The sequence below is a fragment of the Rattus norvegicus genome, chromosome 10 (genome assembly GCF_036323735.1).
Source record: "Rattus norvegicus strain BN/NHsdMcwi chromosome 10, GRCr8, whole genome shotgun sequence".
In the NCBI taxonomy this organism is placed as follows: domain Eukaryota; kingdom Metazoa; phylum Chordata; class Mammalia; order Rodentia; family Muridae; genus Rattus; species Rattus norvegicus.
In genome coordinates, this window is record NC_086028.1 from 92,556,361 (window position 1) to 92,582,907 (window position 26,547).

The window sequence follows — 26,547 nt, forward strand, 5'->3', positions numbered from 1 at the left end:
ATTCAGAACTGAGGCTTTCAGTGACTTAAGAAATGCTTCAAGCAGGGGTTGGGGATTTAGCTCAGTGGTAGAGCGCTTGCCTAGGAAGCGCAAGGCCCTGGGTTCGGTCCCCAGCTCTGGGAAAAAAAAAAAAAAAAAAAAAACATAAGAAATGCTTCAAGCACAATACATGCAGCCTGCTTCTAAGTGCACCCTGCCGACCAGGCCTGTGTGCTCCAAGCAGGATACCAGAAAAGGCGCGTTCAGTTCCCCTGACCAGCTGCAGCAGATGGAGCCAAGGACGGCGCGGGACTCCCTAACAGTCTGGGATGTTGAGCTGAGCCATTTCTCCCACCTCCCTGAGATGGCCCACCCACACACGCGCTTAGTGCCTCCAATTAGCAGGTAGTTCCACAGTATTAACCAGCAGCTTAAAACTGAGATGCGCAGACATCTGAGGTTAAAGACCAAAACAAATAATGGCAGAAGCAGCTTAGAGGAGTTAACCACGCAGCCTCAGAGTAAGGAAACAACTGGAAATACACCCAGAACCTGGGCATGGCACTGCACACCGGCGACCCCAGCACTCAGGAGCCTAAAACCAGCCTAGACCTTCCTACAGCAGCTCAAAACCAAAGGACTCACTGTGAGTGGTGCCTCACTGTGTAGCCCAGCACTTTCGAGGCTAAGAAGGGAAGACTCCTGTGAATTTAAAGGCAGCTGTGCTACAGAGACCCTGGCTCGAGGGAAAAAAAGTTAAAATAATACCCTCAGAAAAGTAAACATGATATTCATAAAATAAAATCAGAACAAGGTCTTTACCTTTACAAATAATAACAGGACAAAAGAACTCTTTAAAGATATGAGGCTGCAGGGCCACAGAGACTGAACCACCAGCCAGAGAGCATGCATGGGACCGACATGCATGGGTCCTCATGTGGGCCCACTAACTGCAGGGGCAGGGGCTGTCTCTGACTCCACTGCCTGCCTTTCGAGCCCTTCCCCTCCTGGGCTGCCTTGTCCAGTCTCAGTAGTAGAAGATGCACCTAGTCCTACTCTAAGTCCAACAAAGTGGGCTGATATCCACGGGAGACCTCCTCTTCTCTGAAGAGAAAGGAATGGGGTCTGGGGGGAGGGAAGGTGAAGCACTGGGGAGAGGAGAGGGGAAGCTTCCACTGTGATGTAGGGTAAATACATTAATTGCTTAAAAAAAAAAAGGCTGCAGAAATGGCTCAGCAATTAAGAGCATAAACTGTTTTTGTGGGATTTTTGTTTTGATGGGAGTTTTTGTTTTGATGGTTTTTTTAGATACAAACTCCCTATGTAGCCCTGGCAGACTCAGAGTCACATAGATCTGCCTGCCATTGCCTCCCCGGTGCTGAGATTAAAGGGATGCACCACCACACCTGGCCTTTTACTTGAGGAGTGGGGTAGACTCTTTTTTTTTTTTTTCCGGAGCTGGGGACCCCAGGGCCTTGCGCTTCCTAGGCAAGCGCTCTACCACTGAGCTAAATCCCCAACCCCAAGGGTAGACTCTTCTTGCTGAGGTCCTAAGTTCAATTCCCAGCACTCACACAGCAGCTAACCATCTGTGAATTCAGTTGCAGGATCCAAGCCCTCTTCTGGCCTCTGCGGGTACCAGGTACATGCATATTGCAGACAAGCACTTGATAGATAGATATACAGACAGACAGAAAAACAGAAAGAAAGACAAGACAGGCAGACAGGCAGATTCAATAAATGGATGTGTGTGGGGTTGGGGATTTAGCTCAGTGGTAGAGCGCTTGCCTAGGAAGCGCAAGGCCCTGGGTTCGGTCCCCAGCTCTGGAAAAAAAAAGAACCAAATAAATAAATGAATAAATAAATAAATGGATGGATGGATGTGAAAGTATGGGGAACGGCCAGACAACTCAGTGATTAAAAGCACTGGCTACTCTTTTTTTTTTTTTTTCTTTTCTTTTCTTTTTTTTCGGAGCTGGGGACCGAACCCAGGGCCTTGCGCTCTATTGCTGAGCTAAATCCCCAACCCCAGCACTGGCTACTCCTGAAGAGGACCCAGGAATGGTTCCTAACAAGGTGGCTCGCACCTTCTGTTAACTCCAGTTCTAGGAGCACCCATGCTGGCCTCTGCAGGCACTGCAGGTGTATTTTGCACAGGCACACATGCAGGCAAAAAAGCTAAATGCATGGTAGCAGCTAAGAAAAAGTAAATAGTAGGGTTTAGAGATCAGTATAAAACAAAACAAAACAAAACAAAACAAAACAAACAAAACCTAAGAGAGGCAGAAGCAATCAGATCTCTGAGTCCAAGGCCAGCTTGTTCTACACAGTAAGTTTCAGGCCAGCCAGAACTAATACACACATGCATGCACACACATAACACTCATGCACACGCACATGCATGCACATACCCCTCAAAGGAAAACAGGAAAGAAAGAAAAATGAAGGCAAAATTCCCCCGATGTCCAATAAAGTGAGGGCACATGACAAGCTCAGAAGGACTCGGGAGAAGGAGGCTGGCACACTCTCAGTGCCACAGGACCAACTACCAGGATGAATGCCAAGCAAATGCTCAATGGTGACAACAGACTGTGCAAGTACCTATCTTATCACTGCACACCTACACAACGCTAGAGAGACTTCACAGGCTTCCAGCAAAGTAAACCAATAAGTTACACAGCAAAGCAAGAGTCGGATCTCAGAGGGCATCACTGATGGAGCCACACTGCCCTCCAGCCCACACTGAAGTTCACACATCACAGAGTTTTTTCCTTGGCCTGGAAGACAGCCTCAAAACGCAAAAGCTCACAATACCAAGTGGTCCATCGTCTACCAAGGTCCAGAGAATACTCAATACTGAGCACGATCTCAACACTGCCTGATGTCCTGAGGAGGCTAAGTACAGCTGGCCCCAGCTGGCCCCTGATGCCAGCAGCTTCTTTTGCACATCTGTTCACTGTTGTTGTACTGGGACTGAACACACGCTAGACAAACACTCTGCTCTAATGCTAAGCTACAACCACAGCCTCTTATCTTACTCTGACACGAGGCCGGTCTAATCTACCCAGGCTAGCCTTGAAACTCACTCTGTAGAGCAAAGCAGGCCTTGAACTTGTGATCCCCCTGCCCCACAGGCCTAATTCCAAATTGGTTCTTGAAACCCCATGACTCAGATCTCCTGGGGAACTGCAACTGAATAAATGCCCAGTCTCAGGCAAGTTTGCTCCTGCTGCCAGGAGGTAAACAGGTGAAAAAGAGGCTGAAGTCCTACAGCAAGTAAGGTGCACGGCTCCAGGATGCCATATTAGTGCCCACACCCCTTCCGTCTCCAAAGTCTTTAACTACAATTCCTTATAAACCACGGGTATTGCACATCAACATGGGTACCGCTCTATCATACCAACCATGAAGAAAAAGGCTTCCCTCTAAATATATACAAAAATTAAGGCCAAATTTACTTACATTATAAGTCTTCGGTTTAAAAACCAGTATTTCCTACGGCTTCTGTCATACCCAATAGGTTCATGTCGAACATATGGTTTATTCTTTTGGACTTCAGCAACACAGTCAGTCACACCAGGCACCTTGTGTGCTACACAGACTTCACACTGCCACTCGTCCTCTGGCACCTCTTCAAGAGGTGGCTTCACGCATTCTAAATGGTACACAGCTGAGCACGTCTCACAGCAGAGCAAATCTCCCAGTTTGTGACAGACCCTACAATGGTCGTCATACTGGATTACCCCTTCAGACATCAGCTCCTCACGAGCGATATTAGTCGTAAGGAACTGATCGACTAGGAACTGCAGGACTTTGATTTTGCTCTCCACTGGTCCATACGGATAGTCCTCTGCCTCCTGGTAAGGAAGGACATGGTGATACTCCTTATCACTCTCACAGTAGACCCTCAGGACCTCCGGCCATGTCATCCCGTCGATGAAATACAGGGTAGAATTCACACTGTCTTTCAGATCCGCAGGGCCGAAGGTGGTGTTAGACGTGTCCTCTTCACGAAGAACTGCTTTCAGAAGCGCCACATGCATCTCCGCCATGAGTGTGCACTGCTCTTGGCTCACGAGAGCTGCACAGAAGTCCTCAAAGCAAAAAGGGGACAACCTTAAAACGTTGCCAAAGTTCCGCACAACCTCATAAATGGCAATGACATTCATTATATGCTCATTAGGCACCATTAAATCCTCAGAGGACTTCGGAAATTCAAGGGGTGGGATGTCCTTTTCTTCTAATATTGGAGAGCGAGGCCGATGTACTCTTGGTTTTCGCCTACCTGTAAATAAGGACAAGACATCATCACAGGTTACTATGGTGCCTTGCTCCCACAAACACACAGTCAGCTTTTCTACAACATCCTAGTCAAATTAACACCGGGGTTATTATAGGGTATAGCTTAGTGGTGGGCATTTACCTAGTGTGCCTAGGTCTTGGGCTCAGCCCCAGAATTATGACATAGCAAAACTAACATCAGCTGGGTGTCCAGGCACATGCTGCCTTTAATCCTAGCACTAAGGAGACAGAGGCGGGTAAATCTATGAGTTCCAGGCCAGCCTGGTCTAAATAGTGACATAGTATTTCAGTAGTAGTAGTAGTAGTAGTAGTAGTGGTGGTGGTGGTGGTGGTGGTGGTGGTGGTGGTGGTGGTGGTGGTGGTGGTGGTAGCGCGGCAGCGGCGGCGGCAGCTTGGAGCTATACCGATGGAATTACAAGTGTAATCTTAATACAATGATTTAGTTCTGATTGTTATGTCTACAAAAAAAATCTAAATGCAAAGTTTCTCATTCAATTCTTTTATTTATCTATTATTTAATTGTCTGGTTGTTTCTCTGTGCAGCTCTAGCTGTCCTAGAACTGAAACTAAAGGTATGTGCCACCACTCCTGGCTTCCCATTCAATTCTAAACCAGAAGTGAAAAAAAAGTTAAAGTATAGTCAATTACCTCTTAATTACCTAAGAATTAACTGTCAATAACTGGTCTTTTTTAATGTGTTGGTGAGAACTTGAAAAAATAGCTCTCTATATGGCACAGCACTGGAGTGTAGTGGAGAGCACAGCTCACACTATCAGCCAGATTCCTCTCCACTAACAGACAGTCCAGGGTGCCCACTTGGCCAGAAGACCTGGTAAAGGACAAGGAGTCGGTGTGCACAGGCTCAGGAGAGGCAGGAAAAAGAGGCAGACAAGCAGGGAAGTTCCAGCACTGAGGAGAACAGTGTCTTGTCTGGGAAACCAAGAAAGCACTGTGATTTTTAACCAACCAAGTAAGTATACACAGGCCATGCATCCATCCATGCATCCATGCATCCATCCATCCATCCATCCATCCATCCATCCATCCAACCATCTTGCACACTATCTACCAACCGACACATAGAGAACATGTACTAGATTTAGCTGTCTGTCTATGTACAAACACACGTTCTAGGTACACACAGACCACATACTAAATCCATCTATATATACATACACCCAGAAACTTGTCTGTAACATTCTCACATACAGCATTTAAGCCTCTAAACAAGTCTGAGGTAAGATAGCCAGCCTGCTTTGTGCCTTCTTTACAAGCAAGAGAGGGCTCAGTGTGTAGACACTTTTCAAAGGAGCCTGGGGAAAACTCTCAAATTGTCCTTTGACTTCAAAGTGCACACACTGTGCCACGCCCCCACTCCAATCACATATACATACATTCAATAATAAACTTGTGCTTAAAAAGAAAGACTTAGTGAAAAGAACAAGTTATTCCTAAACTGCTTCTATTACCATAATCTCTGGTATCTGTAGAATGTAAGTTTCTCATTTTCAAAAGTAACCCTAATGGGTTCAATTAAATTCATTCCTATGTAACTAAGTTTTATTAACCATGGCACCTTCCCTGGGTTTCTACCTGCAAACCACAGTGGTACACAGAACTAGAGAAAAACAAGCACCAAAGACTACAAACAGAAACCACTCATAATGTCCAAGACATAGACCTAAGCTCTGGGGAAGAAGATAACCACTCAGCCATTACTTTCTGTGAAAGACGTCAGTCACACTGTTGGCCAGACAAGGTTGCAGAACAAACACAGTGAGAAGGAAAGGCAGCTCCCCAACCCCAACACACCTCACAAGGATGACAACGATAGGGACAGAAATCCACATGGCACTGATGCCACTTTACAGAACCAGTCTGCTAGTTAACCATCAGTGTGAGCTCGTCCGTCTACCTCATATCTCCAACCCATGACTCGGGACTCATCGCTCCCATGTAAGTTACCAAACCAAAGGAATGACTTATGGAACAAGTTCCTATGTTTCTCAGCTGCTTACTGAACATGGCTGTAAAAAAGATCCTGAAGGGGACTGGCTCAGAGGTTAAGAGCACTGGCTGCTCTTCCCAAGGACACAGGTTCAATTCCTAGCACCCACATGGTGGCTCACAACCATCTGTAACTCCAGTTCCAGGGGATCTGAAACCTTCTTTCTGGACTCTGTGGGCACCAGCCATATACATGGTGCATAGACATACATGCAAACACCACATACATAAAATAAATAAATAAAGTCCCAGAAGCAGAAATGAAGCCCTTGAAGTGGAGCTGAGAAGGCTCTTTGTGTGAAGGCATTTGCGGCCAGTCTGGTGACCTGAGTCCCATCCCCAGGATCTACATGCTGGGACTTTCCTATGGTTTCTTCTGCTCTTCTTATGTCCTCTGGTCTTCAAACAATGTACACACAACTGAGAGATATACAGACAGGCAACTGAAGTTTCTTCAAGTCTCTGTAGCCCTGATCAGCAGGGCAAGGCGGGAGAAAAGGCTAAGGAAAGACCAACCTTCGCTCAGACAATTAACGTTTTCACTTGCAAAATTATAGGAATGCAGGAATCTGCCACTTAGAGTGTAACTCCAAAGACAGAGAGGAAAGCTTCAACTCTTCACCTATCAAGAGTGAACCTAGGGATAAAGAACTCTGCCAGGGAGGGAATGGGTGGGATCTTCCATTCCACAAAACTGTTTCCTTTCTCTTTCAAAATGGAGACTTTTAAGACCCTATTTTAAAGAGATTTAAATAAACCCTTCAGGACTGTATAGGACCCAGCTTTCTCCCCTACCCAGGAAAAAACAGATCATCCTAACCCACAATGAAATTTACATATGGCCTGCCTTTGTTTGCCAGCTTTCTATAAATTCTGAATAAGCCACAGGCACTGTGGAAAAAGGTATTAGATTTCCCTCCCCTCCTCCATTTGGTAGCTTCTGTGGAGTACAGGGGAACTCAGGCAGTAGGTTTGACAGCTTAAGGATCCAGGTATCGCCTACTATGCTTATACACATACTGAACAACGTGAACGTGCCTCCCAGCCCTAACAAAAAAGGGGCTCACATGGTTGAGACAAGGTCTCTCTTGATACAGTCCAGGCTGCCTGGAACTGTGTAGATCATGCTGGCCTTGAATTCACAGAGATCTACCTGCTTCTGCTTTCTAAGTAAGTCACCACTCCTGACTTGGGTTCAATTTTTTTTTTCCCCAAGACAGACAGTGTTCCTCTGTGTAGCCATGCCTGTCCTGGAACTCTATAGACCCACCTGGCCTCGAACTTAGAGACATCTACCTGCCAAGGAATGTGCCACCATGCCTGGCTGTGTTCATGTTTTTTAAAGAATGTGGTAAAGTAAAGAAATTCCCTTTGCCTCCTGAATCTCTCCCACAGATGGATATACTCATATACGACGAGATACAAAAGCACTCATTCAACAGACTGTGATTATTTTTTCTTTTTAGCCTCAATATGCACCAACAACTCAGTCAATTATGAAGTGTGCACATGCTGAAATGAACCAGCTCGAAACGCTGTCTGTTCAGTGGTGGAGTCCTTACCTGTATACAGTGCTTAAAAAAAAAACAAAGAAAGAAAAGAGAGGTGCAGAAGTAAGTTTTTCCCTGGCTTTGGTCTGGGTTGGAACTCGGGGTCCCCTGCTGCTTTCCTTTACCCCAATGCTTTTCTTTACTTTATTGCTCAGGGAGGAAGCAGCCTCTGCAACAACAATGAGCTCAGGGCTCAAAGGGAGTTACTTCTGGGAAGAGCAGGGAATCAAAAAAGATGACCCAATTTTTAGCAATTTTTATGTATCTAAGTACACTGTAGTTGTCTTCAGACACACCAGAAGGGGTCATCAGATCCCATTACAGATGGTTGTGAGCCACCATGTGATTGCTGGGAACTGAACTCAGGACCTCTGGTAGGGTAGTCAGTGTTCATAACTGCTGAGTCATCTCTCCAGCCCCAATTTTTAGCACTTATATTCTAAGATGTCACACTCATTTTTGTATTGTTTGTCAGCTCACAGGTAATCCCTGCACTTGGAAGGCTTGGGTAAAAGAGCATGCAGCTCTCTTGAAGCCAACCTTTTCTCAAAAAAAAGAAGAGGTTGGGAGAAGAGGGGGAGAGAATGAGTCAGGAATGTTGCTGCTAATGACTAAGCATGAGCTTCTGTAAATACTGTGCTGTGGTGGTGTGCACCTGTGATCTGGACTGGAACATGCCTGGAGTAGCAGCACACGCCTTTAACGCCCACACTCGGTAGGCATGGTCTAAATAGTGAAGAAGTTCAGGATAACTAAGGAAACTAGGTTTCCACCTGCTGGATTTCAAACCCAGCACCCCTAACCCTATTAGTACACAAGCAATCCCCACCCTCCTCTGTATTCCTTTTCTCACATGTGTGTGCTCCCAACGCCCCCCCCCCCGTCTGTCTATGTGTGTGTGTGTCCTCTGTCCCTTGTTCCCACCCCCACCACTCACATCTACATTCTGATTTCTCTCGTCCTGTACTTTGGGGCCAGTGAACCTGTTCCCAGTAAACTTATTTTTACACTTTTAATTCAGATTGACTCGCTTATTTTGTCGACAGAGAACCTGCTACCACTTGACTCCTTCGCATGTAAAGTTGCCTTCAAACACTCCCTAAAACCGTAGGGAGAAGCAACAAAATCACCCAGGCCAGCCTGGCTACAGTGTGGAACACTACTGCACAGAACCCTAGGGAAAAGAAGTTTGGACTCTGTATTTTCCCCCTCTGCTCGGTTCATTCTGAGTTACAGCCAACGTTTGACAACTGCTAGAGGAGCAAGCAGAAAGGAGGGAAACTAAGGAGGAAAAGCAAAAGGCTGCCTCAGGAGGAATCAATAGAAGAGACCTTGCAAAGAAAGATAGCCCTTGAGAGGACAGAGCCACAGACAGCACTCTGGAGCTCCAGTGCTAAGGGATGGAACTGCAGAGCGCAGACTACTCCCACAGTTTTTATTTTATTAATCCTGAAGGACTATCTGTGGCCTTTTCCAGCTTCTAGATTTCTTAGATTTTTTTATTCTAAGTATGGGAAGAAAATGGAGGGATACCCCCTGTGTGACATCTGAGGGGAGGTGTCAATCCTGGAGCAGCACGAGGGGAGTGCATTTCCTGCACACTGGTGCTCCCTAATCAACAAACTCTAATTCTTTTCCATTATTTTATGTGTATGGCTGTTTTGCCTGTAAACACATTTGTGCACCACATTCATGCCTGCTGCCTCCAGAAGAGGGTGTTGGATGTTGGATGTCCTGGAACTGGAGTTACAGACAGGTGTGAGTCACCATGAGGAAGCTGAGGATTGAAGCCGGGTCCCCTGCAAGAGCAGCCAGTGCTCTTAGCCACTGCTGAAACAAAGGCTTTCACGGGTTGTTACACATGCAAGCTATGAATGATGTAATTTTAAAAAATTGAGATCTACTTAACACTTAACAGTCATCTTTAAAAATTTAAGACACAACTGGTTGTGGTAGCACCCGCCTTTAATCCCGGCACTCAGGAGGCAGAACCAGGAAGGTTTCTGTGAACTTGAGACTAGCTTAGTCTTCATATAGAGTCCTAGGCCAGCCAGGGCTACATAAAGAGGCACTGTCTCAGGGGGAAAAAAAAGACAAAGACTGGGCTGGAGATGGCTCAGTGGTTAAGAGCACTGGCTGCTCTTCCAGAGGTCCTGAGTTCAATTCCCAGCAACCACATGGTAGCTCACAACCATCTGTAATGAGATCTGATGCCCTCTTATGGTGTGTCTGAAGACCTCTGGAAGAGCAGTCAATGCTCTTAACCACTGAGCCATCTCTCCAGCCCAGTAGGACACATCTTTAATCCCAACACTTGAGAGGCAGAGGCAGAGGCAGGCAGCTCTCTGAATTCAGTTCGAGGCCAGCCTGGTCTAAAGAGTGCATTCCAAGGATAGACAGAGCTATACAAAGAAACCCTGTGTTGGGAAAAAACAAAAAAACAAAAAACAAAAAACAAACAAACAAAAAAAAACCAAACAAGCAAAATCTGTCAAAACTGACACGAAGACATGTAATCATCAGCTCTTAAACACCTACCCATGGCTGGGGATTTAGCTCAGTGGTAGAGTGCTTGCCTAGCAAGCGCAAGGCCCTGGGTTCGGTCCCCAGCTCCGAAAAAAAGAACCAAAAAAATAAAAAAAAAAAAAACCTACCCCTAACAAGACACATGCCCAAATGCTGATGCACACTGAATGCATGTGTGTTACACATGCTAAGAGAAAACTGGAAATAACCTACAGAGGTTCATGGGTTGGAAGTAAACAAAGAAACAGGAAACACTAATATGAATTTAAAATGTTAAAAAAAAAAAAAGCCGAGGGCTGGAGAGATGGCTCAGCGGTTAAGAGCACCCGACTGCTCTTCCAGAGGTCCTGAGTTCAATTCCCAGCAACCACATGGTGGCTCACAACCATCTGTAAGGAGACCCGATGCCCTCTTCTGGTGTGTCTGAGGACAGCTACAGTGAACTTATATATAATAAATGAATAAATAAATCTTAAAAAAAAAAAAAAAAGCCGAGTGTGACATTGTGATATGTGCCCTTTAATCCCAGGATTAAAGGCAGAGGCAGGCAGGTGGAGCTCTGTAAGTCTGAGGTAAGTGAGACCTTGCCTCAAATAAGCATGTCTGATGGAGGAAGAGAGCCAGCCATCAAGCATGTGCTTAGTATATACAGGAGGCCGTGTGTTCCAATCCACAACACACTGCCCAGAAGACCAAATGAATCAGGTCAGGGCTATTAACAGATAAGTAACAATTTTTTTAAAAGCTGAAAAAGTTAACATCAATACATGGCCATCCATGTTAATATAAAAACATAAACACACGTACACAAACACATACACAAGTATAAACAGTGACAGGAAAAACATACGCCAACTTCACAAGAATGTTTTTACCTCAGAGAAGCAAAAAGAGGAAAATCTGTAATTTACTTCATCTTTAAAGTTAACAAAGGGCACTGGAGAGGCGGCCCGGCTGTTTAGAGGACTGGCTGTTCTTCCAGAGGACCCAGGTTCAATTCCTGGCACCCACGTAGCAGCTCACAGCTGTAACTCCAGTTCCAGGGGATCTAACACCCTCAACAGACATATATGAAGGCAAACCACCAATGCACATAAAAATATAAATAACTAATGAAATGCCAGCATTGCCAGTATTTATTAGATTTGGAAGTGTGGGCATAAGCCTACAGTACCAGTTCTCAGGAGGCAGAAGCGAGAGGATCCTGTGAGCTACAGAGTGACAGGGCCTAAGGGCCTAAACCCAGGGGTAGAGCACCTACATGGCAAACACAAGGGCGTTTGGCTTAATTCCCAGCGCATGCACTCATATGCACTCACATGCACACATATGCACACATATGCGTGAGCACACACACATCCATACTCTCACAAGTGCGTACAGACATCGGAATGCAATTTGGGGATGTTTGTCCTTCTACTATGTAGATTCCAGGGATCTAACTCATGTCATCGGGCTTGACAGCGAGTGCTTTTACCCACAGAATCATGTCCCGGACTCACTCAAAACTGCTTTTGTAAGAGACAACTAAATATAAGTAGCAAACGCCATCAAGTATCAATAAAGATAAAAAGTGCTTCCTGTCTTCACGTACATTCAAGGACCCTATACACGTGTAACCCTATGACCCTTGCCCCTGTCTCCACTTAAGCTTCCCAAGACATGGCAGAATCACAGCTCAAACTATTCAGGCCATTAAGGACAAGATGCCAAACAGGAAAAGACTATCTCCAACGTTACCAAGGTTCACCCAGAAATGCTGAGCCAACATTCAAATGCATACCTGAAATTACAACAAGTATACTTTTGAAATGTGTTATTCTGGGATGGCAAGATAGCTGGATGGGTAGGTGAAGGTACTTGCCACCAAGACTGATGACCACAGTCAAGACGCCTAACGAGAACCACAGGGGAAAAGAGGCTGACTCTGACATGCTGCATTCTGATCTCACACTTGAGATATCACACACACACAAACACACACACACACACCCCTCTCTCTCTCACATACATACATACATACACACACACACAAACACACACACACATTAATGTTTAAAAACTCTAAACCCAAAACCACAATTTTAAAATGTCATTAACTACTTCCTTGAGAGTTGAACATGGCCATGTTAGTTGTTTCTTCAAACAAATTTGTGTGTGGTGTGCATGTACCAGCAGGGAGAAGGAGAAAAGAAATCCTACACCAATAAATATGTGTGTTTCTGAACTTCTTTTTAGGTTCCATAAGTGAATACAGTGCCATCAGACCGGGCAGGAAGCAATGTGAGCGCGCAAGCACCCGGCAGGAAGCTGCACCTGGATGCGCACGCGCAGAAGCTGCATCTGCTGCCGAGTACTATGGTGTGGGCCATTTGGCTGGACTGTCTCTCGAGGGTATCATCACAGGACGTAGCAGTGGCCAGGGAGAAGCCTAACAGGAACTTTCCTAGCAGATTTAAGGAGCAACTTCAACACCAGGCCATAAAAGAACCCAAGACAACAAGGAATGAGAAGGATTACTACTTTGAGAGATCTGAGAGGTTTCTATGTAGGATTCCCTGGGACACCTAGTAGTTCACAACTTAGTTTACACAGCAACTTTTACAACACAAGACATCTGAGTTATCAAGTCAACTTTTCAACAAAGTATGAATTGTGTGTGTGTGTGTGTGTGTGTGTGTGTGTGTGTGTGTGTGTGTGTGTGTAAGTAACAGCTTTATTTTATCAAGACTTGATGAAGTTTGTGCCAGATTTTCTTTTTTTTTTTTTTTTTGGTTCTTTTTTTTGGAGCTGGGGATCGAACCCAGGGCCTTGCGCTTCCTAGGCAAGCGCTCTACCACTGAGCTAAATCCCCAACCCCCTGTGCCAGATTTTCTAACACTGTTAACTGGCTGCCTCTCCCCTGACCACCCAGAACCATTAGTAATTTGTAAGCATCCTAAAGATGACCCCAAAGTCTGACTGCACACCATCATCTCAATAAACAATGCTCGGCCAACAGCCTCAAAGAAGGGGAACCATAGCCAGACAACTAAGGCCACAAGCATCACAAGACTGGGGCAAACAAAAGGCCAGAGACAGAGAGAAGTGTTAAGTAAACTGTCACTGACCCCACAGAGGTAGTAAGAACTTCCTGCAGCCAATGACAGCAAGGATCCAAATGGCTCTTGATCACGTGCAAAGTACCTACTACCACCAGATTTTACATCATTTTATTGAATTTCCATTTAAACAGCTACCACATTAAATAGCTTAGAGCTGGAAAGTGAAAGGGGCCCACTACAAACTAGAAGCTTGAGTCAGGCACTGGAGAGATCCTCTGTGCCTAGAGGTGATGAGAGCACTGAACTCAGTGCTTTACACACTCCAGGGAAGAGCTCGACCAACAAGCAACAGCCCGGCTCTACCACGTGGGGAGGGGGGAGGGGAGAAGAGAGAAGAGCAGGGGAGGGAAGGGAAGAGATTATAGGGAAAAGGTTAAGAGGACCTCAGTTTAATTCTCACATTCACCTATGTGACTACAAGATCTGACAGCCTCCACCAGGCATGCATAGACATACATGTAGACAAAGCATGCATATACATAAAGTTAAAAAGCAAAACACACCTTTGTGGCTAACTGCAGGGTCTAGGAGAGAGTAGTGAGTAAATGGCACTTGCCAATTAAGCCTGATGACTCAAGTTCAAACCCCCAAGACACATGGTACAAGGAGAAAGCCAACTCCTACAAGTTGTCCAGTTGCACACACACACACACAAAACAAACAAATGTGATTTTAAACATGTAAACTGGCTGGGTAGTGGTGCACACCTTTAATCCCAGAACCCAGCAAACAGAGCCAGGTGGATCTTTGAGTTAAAGTCAGCCTGGTCTACAGATTGGGGACAGCCAAGGCTACACAGAGAAACCTTGCCTTGAAAAACAGAAAGAGGGCTGGAGAGATGGCTTAGTGGTTAAGAGCACTGACTGCTCTTCCAGAGGTCCTGAGTTCAAATCCTAGCAATCACATGGTGGCTCACAATCATCTGTAATGGGATCTGATGTCCCCTTCTGGTGTGTCTGAAGACAGCTACAGTGTACTTCTATACAATAAATAAATAAATCTTTTTTTAAAAGAGAGAAAGAGAGAGAGAGAGAGGAAGCAAGCAAGAAGCAAGCAAGCAAGGGTTGGGAATTATCTCAGTAGAGTGCTTGCCCCTACACACACACACACACACAGAGAGAGAGAGAGAGAGAGAGAGAGAGAGAGAGGGGGGGGGGGGGGAAGCAAGCAAGAAGCAAGCAAGCAAAGGGTTGGGAATTATCTCAGTAGAGTGTTTGCCCCTACACAGACCTAGGGTCACCCTAACAGCACCAGAGAAAAAGAATAGAAAAAGTTGACTACCTGGGGCTGGGGATTTAGCTCAGTGGTAGAGCGCTTACCTAGGAAGCGCAAGGCCCTGGGTTCGGTCCCCAGCTCCGAAAAAAAAAGAACCAAAAAAAAAAAAAAAAAAGAAAAAGTTGACTACCAACTGGGTGGCTGGTACCAGTCTCCCAGCACTCAGAACACTTAAGACAGAAAGACCATGAGAGGAAGAGCATCCTGAGCAATGAGAAAGCCCCTGTCAGTAAAACAAAAATCCTACAACTGAATCTGCATGACAAGAAACATTACAACAGCAGGTCAAAATCATACTGACACATGTATGTAGACACCATAATGAAACCCACTGCTTTATACAGCGACTTCAAAAAAAGAGGGGTCTCACTATGTAAACCTGGCAGTCTGGAACTCACTGTTCCAGGTTCTCAGGTAGGCTTCAAACTCAGAGAGATCCACCTACCTCCACCTCTAGGTATATACACCCAAAAGAAATTAAGATATATGCCAGACAAACACACATCACATAAATTCCAGTGAATTCTTGATAACCAAATGGAACTAATTCAAATGCCCATGAAATAAACAGGCAACACTGATAAACACATACAAAACACTCTATCATTTAAATACTGCATGGTATAAAATATGAGTTTCTAAACATAATGCTAAAGTTGGGTGTTGGTGCACATGCCTTTTAATTCCAACATTAGGGAGGCAGAGGCAGGCTGGTGTCTGTGAGTTTGAGGGCAGCTTGGTGTACAGATCGAGTGCCAGGATAGCCAGGGCCACAGAGAAACCCACCCAATCCTAGAAAAAAAAATGCAAAATGAAAAAGGCCATATAATACAGGATTGCATCTTTTTGCTTTATGACATAATTTCATAGGTAGTCCAGGCTGGCTTTGAACTCACACTCTTCCTGCATGATATATGCTTCCCTGGTCAAAGCCAGCCTGAGGTACATCAGGAATGAATCTTGCCTCAGGGAGTTGTGGGGTGGGGAGATAGGATTAGGGCTGGTGCTCAGAGAAGACATTTACCCAGCATTTGTTAAAAAAGAAAACCTAAAATAGTTCATAAGCATTGCTTAAAATCATTCATCAAATTAGTCAAGGCCCATTAAATGATAGTTATTACTATTACTGAGTACCATTAGGGAATCAAAAAAATATTTAAATGCTGCAGCAAAAACAAACAAAAATAACATCAGACATAGACTAGCAAAGAAAACAAGATAGCTCCACAGATAAAAGGTACTTGCAGCCACACCTGATGATCTAAGGATGAGATTCAATTCCTGAACTTACATGCAAGCTGTCCTCTGACCCTAATACAACTATCACCGCTGACCCCGTGCAAAATAAAGAAATGTAAAACAACACAAATAATTTAATAATGCATTTTCTTCCCTTCCTTCTGATATCTCTACTTCCACCTCCCAAGTAATAGGATTTTGTTTGTTTGTTTGTTTGAGACACGGTTTCACTATGTAGCGTGGCTGTCCCAAACTCACTCAGTAGACCAGGCTGCCTCTAACTCACAGAGATCTGCCTGCCTCTCCCTCCTGGATTAAAGGCAGTGCCACTAAGCCTGGCTTCCTAGGATAAAGGCCATCACCCCTAGCTTCCTTTTTCTTTTCTGTACCCAGGCTAGCCTTGAACTCATGATCCTCCTACCTCAGCCTTCAAGTGCAGTGTAGGGAGTGGCGGGAACCCTGAGTGAATGTGTATGGTGACAGGTTCTGCCTGTGAAGGACTCCAAGACCAACAGACTCACAGGAAATTAGCAAAGCCATATGAAGCCATATGAAGCCACTCGTGAAGAATAGCAGAGCTCTCAAATAGAAGTATTTCTAAAGATTGATCAGTTTATCGGAAGAATAGCAAATCCATCTCCTCCACAGGAGATTCAGTCTGAGGTGCTGACATGTCCCATGTGGGCTGGTAACCCCTCTCCTTCCAGGTTGCCTCAGCTGCAAATCCCCACCCAATCCCAGCTTCATTGTGCTTATGTCTGTGTGTATCTACTCCTCACTCCCTTGTGGCCCCTGGCCTGGGCTCCAAGAACCAAGCAGGAGCAGCACTGCGATTATGGGCTTGCCCCTGGGTGCTGGGCATCATTCTTCCCAGGTTATTTCAGTCCCGCACTGGCTGTGGTAGCTCACACTTATCCTAGCAGTAGGGAGGCTGAGGCGGGCACACTGCTGTGAGTTCCAGGCCGGAACTGGGCTACAAAATGGACTCTGTCTCAAAACAATAGTAATGGAGGCTGGTGTGGGAGCTCGGGAGCCATCCCTGTTGTTAGAGGACCCACATTCAGTTCTCAGTGCCCACATGGAGGCTCCTAATCATCCATATTGCCAGTTCCAGGATCTAATGTCTTCTACCTACCTAGGCACCAGTCATGCACAATATATACATGCAGGCAAACACTCAAACACCTAAGTAAATCTTTTTTTAAAAAAATTACAAGACTGCAGAGATGGCTCAGCGGTTAAGAGCACTGACTGCTCTTCCAGAGGTCCTGAGTTCAATTCCCAGCACCACACGGTGGCTCGCAACCATCTGTAATGAAATCTGATGCTCTCTTCTGGTGTGTCTGAAGACAGTGACAGTGTACTCACACACATAATCTTTTTAAAAAATTACAAAAGCCAAACAGCAAAACAAAACTACCAAATAGCTAGGTGTAGTGGCCCATGTATGGCCTTTAGTCCCAGCACTGGGGAGACAAAGGCAGGGAGTAGAAACATGTGGATCTCTGTGAGTTCAAGGCCAGCCTGGTCTATGCAGTTCCAGGACAGCCAGGACTACATAGTGAGACCTGGTCTGGGTGGAAGTGGGAGGGACTCAAAGAACAGAAATCTGCCTCCTACGGAATCTCTTCAAATAACCAAAAACATTCTTAAAAATTAAAATGTGGGGGTTGGGGATTTAGCTCAGTGGTAGAGCACTTGCCTAGCAAGCGCAAGGCCCTGGGTTCGGTCCCCAGCTCCAAAAAAATAAATAAATAAATAAAATGTGGTCACTGTTAAGATGATAGAGTTAAGAGGACGCAATTCTCTCTCTCTTTTTTTTCTTTTCTTTTTTTTCAGAGCTGGGGACCGAACCCAGGGCCTTGCGCTTGCTAGGCAAGCGCTCTACCACTGAGCTAAATCCCCAACCTCTAAGAGGACGCAATTCTCAATATCAACATGGTCTCTTGCATCTATAACACCAGCCTCATGGGACCTGATGCACTCCCTCTTCTGGCTTCTGAGGGCACCCAGCACTCATATGATGGGCAGACAAATGCCCCCGTGCATACAATAAATATTTTTTTCGTTATAAAGCTGAGATTTTAACTACTCTAAACAGATGAAGAAAATGGACCAAGATGAGCAAGAGGAATCCAAACAGTAAGTCCCAACAAGGATTATAGGTCTAAGCAGAGTGGACCAAGTTGTTCCTGGTCTCTCACCAGATCACTGTATCCATGCATTCTACAGCTTATCAATCTGTGACACCCCTGAAAGTTAGAGCCAGGAAAACAGGGTCTCAGGAATGAGAAACCACAGCCTAACAAAAGGAACCAAAGCTCCTTTCTGCAACCTCCGAGATTGCTCCAACCAGAGCAACCTCCTAGACTCTGCTGCACTTGCCCCATTTCCCAGTGTGCCTGCGGCAGGGAGCAGAGGAGCAGGTGAGTCTGAAGCACAGACAAGCCTACCTACTGTCACACATAGGACATGCCTCACTGATACTCACAGATCATGTCACCTGACTGTAGTAACTCTCCTGGCCCTCACTTTCTTTAATTCTCAGGTTTAACCTCCACAGGCGCTGATGGTCAAAACCGGTCTCCTCTCATCTCTGACCACACAGCCTCCCTCCTCACAGAGGCATTGCTGGTGCTTGCTTACTTTCTTATGGGTCTTCTTCACTATGGGAAACCCCTGGATTGAGCCACCATGCAGCACTACAAGATCCATCCAGAGCCCACTGGCTAGCTCACTTTCCTCTTAGCCACCCTCTGAATCCTGGATAACAAGTCTAGCTCGTCACTGAGACCATACCCTGCTGTTCCCAGACCTGACAGATTCCAGGAACCAGAATGAAGCATTAACACAGATCTGGGTGAGACAGAGAAGGCTTCAGTCCACCTTTCAGGTGCACCTCAGTGCAGGGGAGGCTCACAGCACATCCCTGGGACCTAATGTATGGTAGGAGGCCAAGCTTCCACGTGGGGTACTGCTGATGAGAACAGCACACCTCTACTCAGTGTTCCAGGTCGGGAATAATGCTTGGGATCCCCCAACTGCCCAATCCTTAATTCTGCAGGCAAGAAAGAAAGAAAGCGCATGGCCACAGCCGCTTCCCCAGGGAACTGCCGCCCAGGGTATCAAATGCAGCTTCACAGTGACTTCCAATTCACTCCAGCTCTTGCTAAACATCACTGGCCTCTGCCCACACTTGACTATCAATGCTGAGATCATCCTGCTCCCTCCCCCTCCTCCCTCCTTACAAGCCGGTCCAGGAAGCTCCTGCCCACACCAACCAGCCCCCAAGCCAGAGTGTAGATGCTGCCTTCCATATTCTCTAAGTCTCCACTTGGTACCTTCCTTGAAGCAATATGGAATTGTGTGTGTGTTCTGAAAGACAGTTTGGTGTCTCTGAGGAGGAAACACCGCCAGGAGTGCTACTCTCTACTTCTGGGGGACCCACAGCTCAGTCAGAGGATCTCTGCCACCAACCTCTGCTCTCATAATCCTTAGAGGACACAAACCATTAAGGCTCCCAGGACACCAGGATTTTGTTTTTGAGGTGTAAGATACCAAATTTTAAAATCATAGCTTAAATTCCCAGAAGTCTCAAACATAACATAAATCTTTTTCATTTTTATCAGAAATGCTGAGTTTCAAAGTGCTGTCAGAACTCTACCCAATGTCTACTGGAAATGCACTTTCTGAGCAGCACAGAGGGTTCATGCCTGCAATTTCAGCACTGTAGAGGCTGAGAGAGAAGGATCAACACAAGTTCAAGGCCAGCCTGGTCACACAGTGGGTTCACTCTAGGCCAGCCAGGGATACATAGTGAGATCCTTTTTGAAAAGGAAGGAAAAAACTCATTATTTTGTTTGTCTTGGTAGTGTACACTACTTGGTAAGCTAAGGCAGACAGACTGTCAAATTCAAGGCAACTTAAGAAGATCCTACCTTTAAAAAACAAACAGGCTAGGGGATGGGGATTTAGCTCAGTGGTAGAGTGCTTACCTAGGAAGCGCAAGGCCCTGGGTTCGGTCCCCAGCTCCGAAAAAAAGAACCAAAAAAAAAAAAAAAACAGGCTGGGCACATAGAATATAGAACGCTCGCCTACTTAGGTTCAAGCCCAAGTACACAAGACAGGTGAGGGGTGGAGAGGTAGAACTGATTTCCCTACATAATCCTTCTCAATATACCAGGAAATAATGCCCACCAGATATTAACTCTTTGAGAGTTTTCCAGGTTTATTTATTTACATGAATGAGTGTTTTAGCAGCATGTATGTGATGCTCACCCTGTGGGTGCCTGGGCCTTAGGAAGTCAGAAGAGGACATTTGTTGGGTGTTCCCTGGAACTGTTGTAAGCCACCCTGTGGGCACTGGCAATGGAACCTGGGACTTCTGCAGGAGGAACAAATGTACTAAGCACTGGGCCAGACCTCAGGTCCCCTTCCTCAAACTTTTACCAATAGGTAGGTAGGTAGGCAGATAGATAGATAAGATAGACAGATAGACAGATAGACAGATAGACAGACAGACAGACAGACAGATAAAATTAGTCAACCAAATGCATCTAACTCAAGCAAACGAGACAGTTTCAAGTTTGCATTGATTGATCACCAACATCAACCAGTAGTGGCTGCCCTGTGGGAAAAAGGCTTTTTTCCTCCACAAAAAGAAAGAAATCATCAGTGTGTTGGCATGCACCTTAATTCCAGTTCTTGACAGGCTGAGGCAGGAGGATAGCAGTGAGTTCAGGCCAGCCTTGAATAAGTTGTTGTCACAAAGGAAAAAATTCCTCAATAAAATAAACTGTTAAAGCCAGGAGTGGTAGAACTTGCCTTTACTTACTCCCTGTACTTGGGAGGTGGAAGCAGAGGCTGAGACAGGGGGATATCTCTGAGTTTGAGGCCAGCTTGGTCTGGTCTACAGAGCAAGTTCCAGGACAGCCAGGGCTACACAGAGAAGCCTTGACTGGAGTGCACAAGCACACACAAATTAATACTTAAGTAATGAGCTCTTTAAGTACGGGACTGTAATAATATGTGTGTGCTAGTTAGTTTTATGTCAATTGACACAAACGGGAGCCATCTGAGAGGATGACTGAGGGAGCTTCAATTGAGAAAATGCCTCCAGAAAACCCAGCTGTAAGCAACAAAAAGGCAGAACATTTTCTTAATTAGTGATCTGGAAGGGGGTCGGGGTAGCCACTCGGGGTCTGTGAGTGGTGCCATCCCTGGCTGGTGCTCCTGGGTCCAGGTTCCAGCCAGGTCTGTGTTCCTGCCTTGGCTTCCCTCAATGGGCTGTGATTTAGGATATGTGAGCCAAGGAAACTCTTCATTCCCCAAGATGCTTTTGGTCTTAGTGTTTCGTCACAGCAACAGCAACACTAAGACGGTCTGCACCAAGGTCTGCACCAACGGTTACATTATCTCAGAGTACTCAAAAAACAGGTCAATGATAAGTGTGAAACTAGGAACTTATTTTTTAAGTATCTTATTTAATAGTATCTACTTGTATACTAGACAGATAAAGGTACTTGGTTCAACAGTGACCCCAGCTGTGTAAGTCACTATGTAGCTAAAGATGACTGTGAAGATCCTCCTGTCTCCACATCTGCAGTGCTGGGATTAGAGGCATGCCCTACCAAACCCAGCTTATAGGCTGGAAATGGAAGCCAGGGCTTCATGCATGCTAAGCAAGCATGTACCAGACGAACTACATCCACAGCTTATACCAGGGATTTAATATGCCAGTAATACTCAAGCCAGTGTTCTAAACCAAATAATCAAATTATTCTACATTACCCAAAACACATTCCTCTTTAGCCTTGATTGTACAATATACAACCCTCATCCCCCAGGCCAGGGATGGCACCACCCACAGTGGGCTTTCCCCTCCCCCCTTTCCAGATCACTAATTAAGAAAATGTTCTGCCTCTTTGGACCCGCTTTTCTTTTGAGACAGGGTCTCTCTGTATAGTCCTGGCTGTTTCGGAGATCATTATGTAGACCAGACTACAGACTATACTCAACTTATAATACGATCCTCCTGCTTCTGCCTCCAGAGTTCTGGGTCTAAAGGCGTGTACCACCACACCCAGCTGGACCTGCTCTAAACTGTATCTTTTTTTTTCTTCTTTGGCTTTTTGAGACAAGGTTTCTCTCTGTGGCCCTGACTGTCCTGGAGCAGCTTAAGTGTACCTCAACCCACACTTTACAAACATACACACATGGACTTAAAGTCTCCTCCCAAAAGGACCAACAATAAAACTAATGACACAATATCCCTGGCTTCAACAATGCAGCAGCAGCACTCCCACTGTGGATACTCACTGAAAACAAGTGGACAGACTCTAGAAGTCAAAAACACAAAGTGTAACATCCTTTTACCATCATCTGAAGAAGTAATTTGTTTCAAAAGACCAAACACTCAAGTTAATAAAGCCAATAAAAAAAGGAAAGGACCTGGCAGGCTACATAAAAGAGCGGTTTAAAGCAGTAGACTCTGGAAGCAGAGATCCTCGCCCTTAGCACCTGCTGCTCTTCCAGAGGACCTGAGCTTGATTCCCAGCACCCATGTCAGATGGCTCACGGACCACCTGAAACTCCAGCTCCAAGAGATCTGACACCTCACCTCTGGTCCCTGCAGACACCTATACCACGCGCACATACTCTCATTCACATAGACATACGCATAATTTTCAAAAATAACAATAAAAATACATCCTTTTAATAGTCCTTTTTTTTTTAAGTATACTGTCTACTGTTAGAAAGAGTTACTGGTTGAAGTGTTTATCCAAATCTAATTACACCAACTTGAGTGTCTGAAAACCTGAACATTTAAGTTATGGCACCTACTAGAGAATTATCAAATTTCTCCCCTAACAACAAGTTATCCAATCAGACTTTTTATACATATCTGCAGTGTGTGTGTCTGTTAGGAGTTACAGAATGTTTAAGGGTAAAACTTACTCCTGAAGTTATTAATCCACATAATCATAGGACAAGTGTACACAGAGGTAGACGATAAGTGTCATCAGAAGAAAAATGGCATTGAAGTATCCTAAGTATACAAGCTTGCCAAGTACTCTAGAGACAGAGAGGCAGGTGGATCTCTGTGAGTTCAAAGCCAGCCTGATCTATCTATATAGTGAGTACTAGAACAGCCAGGGCTATGTAGAGACCCTGTCTCTCAAAACAAAACAAAACAAAATAAAAACCTATTTACAAAAAAAAATTTCCCAAATTTTACATGGTTGTTTAAAAAGGATCTTTAACCACAAATTGCAATTTAATTCAGCATTTTAATGGCCTTCAACTGATCGGTACTATTGGCCAGGTCTTCAAGGAGTTAAAAGTTAGCTTAACTGCCCAGCCAAAATGCCTGAGTCCTAACCCAAAAACTAACTTCCCCCACTGCTGTGGGCAGTCTTCAGTTCGATTCTGAGCTCTTGATACAGATGCCCAACATGTTGTTTCTTACAGTAAAAACCTATAAAAGACACTCTAAACTAAGTAAGCAAGAAATTAAACTTGCTAAAAAATGGCCTCCCGGGCTGGAGAGATGGTTCAGTGGTTAAGAGCACTGACTGCTCTTCCTAAGGTCCTGAGTTCAAATCCCAGCAACCACATGGTGGCTCATAACCATCTGTAATGGGATCTGATGCCCTCTTCTGATGTGTCTGAAGACAGCTACAGTGTACTTATATACAATAAATAAATCTTTATTAAAAAAAAAAAGATAGCCTCCCTCCAAGCCCATAAAATAGGCAACCTTCTTACAGTCAGGCAAAAGAAATTGGCTTTTTTCACTTGGTGTTAACCAATCTAATCTGGCTTAATTCTCATACTTGCAGCAGTTAGGAACTTATAAAAAACGAAAACACTTACATTTAAGCACTCCTAGTACCCTCATCGTCCCTGAAAACAGTAAGACAGACTCTCCTAGAAAGACCCTATGTCCTCATTTACTCTGCAAATGTCCTTACAATTAGACCTTAATTTTATGAATCCTGGTTAATAGAGACATAAAAAAAAAAAAGCCTGACAGTCTGTTGCTACAAGTTAAGGACCACCCCCCCCCAGTCCCATAACTATTCATTTAATACAAAGGAGCAATTGCATGTGTGTCTTTTACTTGAACAAGACACACATCTCAGGGCCAACCTCAAGAAATAATGCGAAAAAACATCCGAGAATTCACCACTACTGATGAAACCCACTGCTGATCCAGGTAGGGCTTTTTCCTCAGAAACAGAACAGCAAGAAAAAGTCCTGTCAGGTTCAAGCTGACACTTCTAGACCGTGACTTCAAAAAGTTCATCTTTGGCAATTGCGCCTAGATGATCAACCACACATCTTCGGCAACAGGTGCCACGAAACTGCATCTCCCACGCAAAGCCAAGATCAAACTGGTTAGGACACACGGCCCCCGTGGTGTTAAACTTTTATTTGGAACTTAACCAAAGTAATTTTAAATCGGAAGGATTGACAAATTTGGTTTGGTCTAGTTCTCTGCTTTGCTCTTCAATCAGCCATTTACCAGCAACTGTTGCACGCGACCACGAGGGCTCACTCGAAGAACACAAACAAGCGCTCAGGACCCCAGGAAGCTCCCTGCTCACCGAAAAACAACCCTTCCCCCAAAACAGTTACCAAACTATATAACTAGGGGATAGGAAAGGAAGCACGTCTATGTGTGCTGCCACGATCTAAATTCTCACTTTTAAGGACCAGGTCATTTTTCTTTCAAATCTACAACAAAACGTATTAGACATGCAACGGTTTGCAAAGCAGGAGGCTTCTTTCATTGCAAAATAAATAAATAAAACACTCATACCAAAACAAGGAGAGAAAGACGAGCTCAATGGATACGTGTGTGCCAAAGTTTCAATCCTGACTGGTGGAGACACCGCACTTGGCACAAATTTTGAAGAGGAAAGAGAGGGAGGGGGGGAGAAGAAGAGCGAACGAGTGTGTGGCCTGCAAACTGCAACAATGCAATCTCCATTTTGAACAATGCGCCTCTTTCCTCTTGCAAATCTAGTTTTGTTTTGTCTTTTTCTTTTTTTTTTTTTTGTCACTAGACGCGCCGTGGCCTCCGCGTGGGGGACAGGCCGGGAGTGGGGGGAGCTAGGAAGCAGGATGCACTGCACTCGAGAGGGAGCAAGCCAGGGGGAGGGGAGGAGGTGGGGAAGGAGTCTCCAGGCGGCCTGGGTGGGTACCTGGAGTGCTGCTGTATGTACTATGGCTCCTGAAGCTGCTCTCCGTGCAGTAACTAGCGTCGTCGTCGTCGTCTTCCATCTCCTCCGGATAATCGGAGTCATCGTCGTCTTCTTCCATGTCATCTTCCTCGTCGTCCTCGGAATCCTGGGTCTCCTCGGCGTCGCCATCCTCCTCCTCCTCTTCGTCCTCCTCCGAGACCATGTCCTCCTCCTCATCGTCGTCCTCGCTCTCGTGGTCATCGTACACCACTTTGTTGACGGCACGGCGGGCCGAGGTGGTCCGGGCCAGGTGGCCGCCCCCGCCCCCCGTCCTGCCGCCCCCGCCTCCTCGGCCCCCCCGGCCCGGGCCGCTGGCGCTGCTGGCGGAGGCCGGCGGCGGCGGTGGCTGCTTCCTGCGGCCGCCCCCCCTGGGCGAGCTCAGCCGGGTCTTGGGCGCCACCTCAGCCTGGGCGGCGGCCCACCTGCCCCGACTGCTGCCGCGGTGCCGCGAGCGCAGCCCCCCGATGGGTCCGGAGGCGGGCGGCGGCGGCGGCGGCGGTGGTGGTGGCGGTGGTGGCGGCGGCGGCGGCGGCGGGGCCGGGGCGCAGCGCTCCGCAGCAGGAGCCGCGGGCTGCTTGGGCGGCCTGCCCCGCCGGCCCCTCATGTCGGAGCCGCGGCTTGAGGGGGGGGGAGCGGAAGGGGTGGGGGAGGGGCGCCGGGGGGCGCCGGGGCCGAGGGGGAGGGGAGGGCGCCGGGGCCCGGGCGGGAGGGGCGCGGCCCGGCAGCGGCGGGGTGGAGAGAGAAGGCTCAGTCCGAATTGCCGGGGCCCCGCTCCGGATCGCCTGCAGCCGCCATCTTGTTTCTTCCCTCTCGCTCGGTGACTGGGGGAACCGACAGCGGCCGCAGGCCCGGAGCGCGGTCACGTGAGCTGCGCCGCCCGACGAGCCTGGGACAGAGCGAGGCAGCGCGGCGGCCGCTAGGGGGAGCGCGGGAGCGGCGCGGCGGGGGCCGGGAGGCCCCGGAGCGCCCCTGCGCGGCTGGACGGCGGCGGCGCAGGGGCGAGATGGGTGGCGTGGGGTGTCTGTCCCCCCAGTCTGGTGTCTCCTCCTGAGAGACGACCCCCCCACCAACTGGAGCTCAGGGAGACCTCGATGCGTGTCTGTCCAAATCCGGGCCGGAAAACGAGCTTCCCCCAAGTCACTGGTTCTTTTGGGGAAATTGATGCAGAAAAAGCGGAGAGGGGGTTCTCGCGGGGAGGCGCGTCCTAGAGACTGAGGACAGTGGCCACGCAAAGCCACCCACTCAGGGACAGGAGCTGGAGATAAGTCAGTCCCAATACAGAACTCCCAAAGGCTTAGATCTAGAGGGGCCTGAAGT

General features: G+C 46.5%; 1 protein-coding gene across 21 annotated transcripts in view; it reads right to left on the reverse strand.

Moving 5' to 3' along the window:
• Bptf (bromodomain PHD finger transcription factor) overlaps nt 1–26,125 on the reverse strand; it is a 102,479-nt gene extending 76,354 nt beyond the window's left edge. For 6 of the 21 annotated variants that reach the window (XM_039087420.2, XM_039087415.2, XM_039087418.2 and 3 more), the window contains exons 1-2: nt 25,192–26,124; nt 3,442–4,264 (exon numbers count right to left, since the gene is read on the reverse strand). In XM_039087420.2, coding sequence (XP_038943348.1) covers nt 3,442–4,264; nt 25,192–25,834 — 1,466 coding nt within the window. In that variant the 5' untranslated portion in view covers nt 25,835–26,124. 21 annotated transcript variants of the gene reach the window in all.
• Nucleotides 26,126–26,547: the final 422 nt, after the last annotated feature.